We start from the raw sequence: 7,500 nt of genomic DNA, 5'->3' as shown, positions 1-7,500 counted from the left end.
ACAGTAATGGATGTATGCGTTACATCTCAGCTGGATTACTGTAATGCAAACTTTATTTTGGAGTCAGCCAGTCCTCGGAGAAGTCCACTTGCATGCATGAAGGTCATTTAGCATTGATTTACCCTTTAAATTGGTTGGCATCACCATGCCAAATATCAGGTGCATTAAGTGCCTTCAACGTCTCAAGAGGAAGTTTGAAAAGACCACCGAGTGGAGTTCACATTGTTTCTCAACTGAGAGGTTTGAGAGTGGATGAGTTGAGATGGGGATCGATTGATGTTGCACTGACATTTTTTGACGTTGAATTTTGCGCACTGAATTTTTTTTGCAGTCAATTTTTTGGCGATGTTGAAATTTTTTACATGTTGAATTTCGATGCTAAAAAAAAATTCAGTGTTAGAAATTCAGGAAGAGTCTACTAGAACATCTGAATATTATTTGTGGTTAATGAAATGCATTTTAATGGCAGTTGTGTGTATTAAGTTTTTTTCCCCCCAGTTGATATGTAAAATTCATTGATCCGGTTTCTGGTGAAAAATATTTTGAAATGAGTTATCATGGTCTCATTCTTTACATCACAAAAACGGTAATACATTTCTGTAGACTTTTTCTATCTACTGTAGATGCTAGCCATGCTACTCTTTGCAGGTGACCGGGCCATCTGGGTGTGGGAAGACTCAGTTGTGTTTGATGTTGAGTGTTGTGACCACTATACCAAAGGAGCTGGGCGGCTGGGATCGCAGTGTGATCTACATTGACACTGAGTCGGCTTTCTCTGCTGAGAGGTTAGTCTCTGCAGCCTTACAACCTCACAGGAAACAGACAAAAAATATTCAAGTTTGTTCATGTCTCTGAGTTTGCGTATTGGGTAGATTCATGTATGAGTTAGAAAAATCTGACATCTTGTAGTTGGTCATCCAAGTATTACTCTGTGTGGTACCAGGCTGGTGGAGATTGCACAGAACAGGTTCCCAGACTACTTTAGCTCTAAGGAGAACGTCCTACGGATGGCAGGTCGGGTCCATATCTTCAGGGAGATGACCTGCGAGGATGTCCTTCGCAGGTACAGCATACCAGAATGATTTTGATTTTGATCAGTGAAGCCATCAGAAACATTGTCACAAATATTTTATAATTCTGAATTTTGTAATTTATTATACTCGGTATCATCTTCGGTTGAAATAAAGGCAACCTTCCTTTTGTGAACACACCATAAGAACTACAATACAAATAAACAGAAAATGCCATTAATAACTCAAACGGTATGTTTTGTGTATCCGTTTACCGTATTTAAGCCATTTACTGTACTACAAATGAATTGCCTTAAATTATTACGCTAAATTATTACATTTTACGTTTTCCTTGACAATATCTTCTTTGAGTGCAATTGACATTGTATATAACAATTTTAACCTTGCCCTTTGCCTTTGTAAAACATTAAACAAAAATAAACCATACAGATTCAAAGTAAACAATACAGAATCTTGAGCAATAGCATTACTAAATATTTACCAAGGTGCGTTAGCACACTCTAGTGGATGAAAACAGAATCGTTTTACTTTGCAGTTAATCACACCAACACCGTGGAATAAGTCAAGTCATCTTTATTTATATAGCGCTTTCAAACAGCCTTAGCTGTCAAAATATAGCAACATTAGTTAAACAATGAAACATGACTAATACGAACAACGGTCCCTTGTCAACTAGGTGTTAAAGAATCGTTCAGTGAATTTCTTTTCTGTGGCACGCACACATTTTCTCTGCATTTGGAAGATGGCGCTACTACTGGCAGTACGTCATTTACTTACGTCAATTCCTACGGGTTTATGAGACCTTTTCTTGTATTATTTCAAATAAAAGCATCAACTATATTATAATAGCACAATAAAACAAAGCAATTCTGCAATACAAAAATGCAATACCAAAAAATAATAGCAGTGTCGTTTACAATAATCTCCAAAAGGGAATTTCAACTTACACTCTACTGTATATTTTGTTGCACACCACAAGGAGAAGTGAATCACACACACGCAAACTGTGCTGCACTAGGTGGTAGGGATACTGCCTGACTCAAAGGCACCTCGTCAAGTAGTTAGGAATTAGACTTGCATCTCTCCAGCAACTAGTTGCCATTGTTCATTTTTTGGTTGGGGCTCAAACCGTGACTTTTTCGGTCCAAAGCCCAAGTCCTTAAAGATGAGCTTCTGCAACCGTTCTGAGAATAATAACCATACTATATATGTAACCACAACTGAGTAATATTTTATTTTGCACTACCTGCAATTCCTAAATGCATCTCTATTTTAATTGCCAGACTGGAGAAATTGGAGGAGATCATCATCTCATCCAGATCAGGCCTTATTATCCTCGACTCGGTTGCTTCAGTGGTTAGAAAGGAGTTTGACACAACGTTGCCTGGCAACCTGATGCACCGTAGCAACCTGCTAGGACAAGAAGCTACCACCCTCAAATATTTGGCCCATCAATTCAACATCCCTGTAAGTAGTACACACATTGCTTTACAATGTGTTTTTTTCTTTACTTTCAAACTATAGAAGTAATCCATCACATTTTTCTCACTGTCGCTCTCTAAAGGAAACATTATGAATTTTTGCTTACCTGCAAAGTTGTGTGGGAAAACTCGATTACATTTTTTTTCTTTCTATGTCTCTCCAAGAATTCCGTAAGGATTTGCACACTGATGCTTTTTGGTGCATACGCACAAGTTATGGAGGGCCAAAACTGCCAAAATGAAAAATAAATAAATGACTAAATAAATAAATAAGTGAAAATAAAAATGAATATAAAATATATATATATACGTATGTATGTGCTGCGTTTTAATGCAAGCGGATCACATCGTGGGTCTCCCTCTCAAAAAATACACACATGCAAACACACACTGTTTAGACAGATGCACTATGGAAAAGTTTTTCTTTTTGCAGAAGTTTTAAATGGCTTATCTTAACAGAAATTCTGCATCACATTGGAGCCAAAAGTAGAATCCTGATCGTTTACTGCGCATCTTGCTGCTCTAAATAGTAAATAAGTCATACTACACTAGGGCTAGGCGATATGGACCAAAATTCATATCCCGATATATTTTGGCTTAATATCGATATACGATATATATCACAAGATGTTTGGGGGGGGTCGCGCAAGACAGTTTTCAGCCAAACCAAATATGACATGTCACATGTAGTTTTATTGAAACCGGATATTTCAAATAGTGGCTAAATCAAATGAATAAATAATAAACTTTTCTTCACCTGGTTCATGAAAAATGCTCAGTTCAAATAATAATATATAATAATAAATGCTGCATAACCATTTTTAAACTAAAGCTCTGCAAGGTGCACAGTTAAATAAAAATATATCTTGTATATCTAAAAATAGCCTATAAACAGCCAATATTTTTTCTGAGCTCAACTCACGAGAAAAGTGCAATATAAATGGTTGACTGAAAAAAAATTACAGAATTTCTTCCCCTTTTTGACAAATCTCACCAACTCCTTGTTGTCAGGCTGGCTCACTCGCTGTTGCTCGCTGGGCCTGCTCGTTCCCTCCCTACATAATGTGATTTCTTCTTCTCCTTTTTTTTTTTAAAATAAATCAATTATTCCGCCGCGCTTTGCCTGTTGGAGGAGAGGAAAGACAAGTGCTTCACAATTGCAAAGTGTCCCCCCACCCCTCCTTCCTCCTGTGCATGAAAGAGGAGGTTGCGGCGGCTGCACGGGGCAGTGAAATTCTCAGGAGCACGAAATAGTCAAATTCCATATCCCGTTTAAACGTGCCAGAGGTTGTTAGGTAAAATGTTAAATTGCTAGGTAAAATGTTAAAAAGCCAGGTAGAAAAAACGTGGAGCAGCTGGATGGCGAAAAACAGGGCAAATTAGTATCATCCCAAACCCCCCCATAAAAGTGTTGGTAAACAGTAAGGATATGTTAGCAGCTATGGTCGATCAGATGGTCCTCAGTCCCTGGACAATGCGTCCTCAGTCCCTGGACAATGCGTCAGCAACAATGTTGTCACAGCCCCTCTTGAGCTTGATGTTGATGTTGTAACTCTGGGCCAGAAGAGCCCAGCGCATCAGCCGCTGGTTGTGATTGTACATCCTGGCCAGGAACACAAGCGGATTGTGGTCAGTCATCACAGAGACCGGGACACTGCAAGAACCCACGTAGACGTCAAAGTGCTCCAAGGCTAAAAGCATAGCCAGAGTCTCCTTCTCAATGATAGAATAGTTAAACTGGTGCCTTTTTTTAACTTGGCTGAGAAGTAAGGAACAGGATGCGGGACACCGGTCTCGTCATCCTGCAATAGTACCGCACCGGCACCGGTGGCACTGGCGTCTACCGCCATACTAAAAGGTTTGGAGTAGTCTGGTGCAGAAAGAACTGGTGCACTGCAAAGGAGGGACTTTGCTGTTTGTAATGCAATCGCACACTCATCTGTCCATACAAATGGGACAGCCGCACTGCAAAGAGCAGTGAGTGGAGCAACCAGCACAGAAAAGTTCTTACAAAAACACCGGTAGTAACCAACTAGGCCCAAGAACCGGTGCAACCCCTGCGAGTGCTAGGAGTTGGGTAAGCAAGAACAGCCTCAACTTTAGCATCCACAGGCCGCACCTGCCCATGTCCCACAACCTTACCCAGGTAGGTTACCGTGGCTTTGCCAAACTTGCACTTTGCCAGGTTCACCGTGAGGTTGACCGCAGCCAGCCGGTCAAACACCTCCTGCAAGGTACAGACATGGTCAGCCCGTGTCCAAAAACTGCAAAAAAATGTCATCCAAGTACACATTGCAATTAGCAACACCACGAAGCACCATGTGTATTAGGTGCCGAAAGGTGGCAGGGGCATTTTTCATGCCGAAGCCATCACAGTGTACTGCAAAAAATGATCAGGTGTCACAAAAGCAGACATTTCAGATGCTCTAGGTGTTTCAGAAGGTCCAACATTGTAATATGCCTAGCTGGACCAATGCTGTCAATGCAGTCTTCCATACGGGGCAGTGGGAAGGAATATGACACTGTCACCGCATTGACTTTCCGGAAATCCGTACAAAAACGGGGAGTACCGTCGGACTTGGGAGCCAGGAGACAGGGTGAACTCCAAGGACTGTAACTGGGCACGATTAAGCCATTCTTTAGCAAGTACCTAACCTCCTCCTTCATGGCCTCACTCTTCACCTGGGGTCATCGATAAGCATGCTGTTTGATAGGAGCTGTTGAACCTACATCGATGTCATGCGCAAGTACAGTGGTACGAGAGGGGGTATCACTGAAAAGAGAGGGGTAGGACAGAAGTAGGGCCGTTATCTCTGCACGCTGGTCTTCACCAAGACCCGACAGGTGGGTACCCAGGTTTGACAGTAATTCGGAGTTACACAACCTGCCACACTGCTGGGCAATACAAGGCTCCACAAAGTCCTACTCAGGCAACTCACCCGACGGAGTCGTTAGCACGGATAACAAGGAGTGGGCAGTTTGATCCTCTCCTCGTACAATGAAAGTTTTAAGCATGTTAACATGGCACAGCCGAGTTTTCCGTCTACGTTCTGGAGTAAGAATAAGGTAGTTTGTGTCAGACAATTTCCTGTCCACAACATATGGACCAGAAAACCAAGCTGAAAGAAAAGCCGCCACAACAGGCAGCAACACCAGAACCTTGTCACCAGGTTCAAAGTGACGAGCAATGGCCTTCTTGTCAAAATGCTTCTTCTATGGTTACCAAAAAATGGTTCCCCGACTTAGTCTTGGGCAAGGGAAAGCACGTGCTGCTTGTAGCTGGTGCGGACCACAATCTGAAAAACTGCACGCCAGCTATCAGCGTCAGCCACACCACTACATTTTGGGCTCCAACACTCCTTGATCTAAAAAGAATGAGTTTAGTTCTTCAGCTGAACTACTCAGAGCAGAGAAACATTTTTCTAATGAAGGGTCCAATTTTTGAGCCTCAATAAGGTCGGCACAAGTCAACGGCAGCGTAGCAGGGGAGACCAACTCAGACCTCGCACTTCCGACATGATCACTGGCGCTACCTTTAACAGGGGACTCACAGTTGTCAGAAAAAAACAGGACAAAGGACAGAGTCACACAAATCAACATCCGGCTCCTGGGCTAACTAGCCTAACCTAGCCAGAGCCTGAGTTGGAACACTCATGGACAAAATATCTGGATGCTGTTGGGCCAACTTGTCAAGGGGCTTCTCGACTACCTGGGGACATGGAAACACTTTTCCACCAGCAATGTCGTTACCCATAATGAAATCCACTCCATCGATTGGGAACTGGTCACGCACCGCTACTGAAAACAAACCACTAACCAGCTTTGATTCCAGTTGGATAGTATGCAAAGGTGTGGGTACAAAACTCATACCAAATGCTTTTCACAACTGTGCCCAAATGGCGGTCTGTTTTAGGGCCCAAAGGGAACACGCCAGACAAGATAAATGACTGTGAGCCACCTTTATCACGCAAAACAAAAACTTGACGTGGACTTTCTCCTGAAACTGAAACAAATGCCTCAAAAATAAAAGGCTTGAAACATTCATCAGGAGTTGCGTCAGGGGTACTAGTAATGGTGGGGGAACTGCTATATGCTGGTGTTAACTAATCCAACCCCTTTTGCTTTTGGGATGGGCTGCTTACGCTTAAGCACGTCGCAGTCAGCTACCATGTGACCCGTCTTGTGGCAATAAAAACAATGCCTGACCTGTTCAGGTCTGGGGCCAGTTGAGGTTTGGAGTTGGGTTGCTTTCTCATTTTGGTCAGCCTTTAATGGGGGCAGTTCGCGTTTAAAAGCAGTTTTATGAGTGAGGGAAAATTCATCTGCCAAAACAGCGGACTGCTGGAGGGCAGAAACTTTGTGTTTATTCATGTACACGAGAATGCGCTCGGGGAGACAGTTTTTAAATTCTTCTAGTAGGACCAGCTTACGCAAGGCGTTAAAATCCGCAACCTTGCTAGCAGAACACAACCTGTCAAATCGCACTGACTTCTCTCGAGCAAAATCCACAAAACTCTGAGCAATAGTTTTTTCCCGAAAACGTTGCCTGTAGGCTTCGGGCCCCAACTCATAAGATCTCAAAATTGCACCTTTCAATGAGTCATAATTCAGACAGAAATCAACAAAAAAGCACAGGCTTCTAGAGCTCTACCAGTTAGCTTGCACTGCAACAAAATCGCCCAAACATCTCTTTCGGCCAATGCAGCGCGGAGGCAATGCGCTCAAACGCGCTGAAATAGGACTCTACCTCAACTTCACGAAAAACTGGAACCAATTGAACGTACTTTGACACATCAAACGCATCACGAACGCTTCCCACGGGCTGCGATTCCCCCACAGACGATGTCACACATAATTCTAATATCCCTAGGGTATGTAAACTTTCAAGCACAACTCTACTCCAATCCAATCTAATCTCAATCCAATCCAAGAATGCAGTTTGTCACTGGTTAAAACCTTGCCGAAGAGAATTATAAAAGTCAATGGTG

General features: G+C 42.6%; 1 protein-coding gene across 4 annotated transcripts in view; it reads left to right on the top strand.

Annotated features, from left to right (window-relative positions):
* rad51b (RAD51 paralog B) overlaps positions 1-7,500 on the top strand; it is a 61,996-nt gene that overhangs the window by 6,138 nt on the left and 48,358 nt on the right. For all 4 annotated transcript variants that reach the window (XM_077552629.1, XM_077552631.1, XM_077552628.1 and 1 more), the window contains 3 exons: positions 649-785; positions 944-1,063; positions 2,315-2,498. In XM_077552629.1, coding sequence (XP_077408755.1) covers positions 649-785; positions 944-1,063; positions 2,315-2,498 — 441 coding nt within the window. The remainder of the gene's footprint in view (positions 1-648; positions 786-943; positions 1,064-2,314; positions 2,499-7,500) is intronic.

The sequence above is a fragment of the Vanacampus margaritifer genome, chromosome 19 (assembly GCF_051991255.1).
Source record: "Vanacampus margaritifer isolate UIUO_Vmar chromosome 19, RoL_Vmar_1.0, whole genome shotgun sequence".
Lineage (NCBI taxonomy): Eukaryota > Metazoa > Chordata > Actinopteri > Syngnathiformes > Syngnathidae > Vanacampus > Vanacampus margaritifer.
Note: the sequence above shows the minus strand (reverse complement) of the source record. Positions and strands in the feature narration are given on the sequence as shown.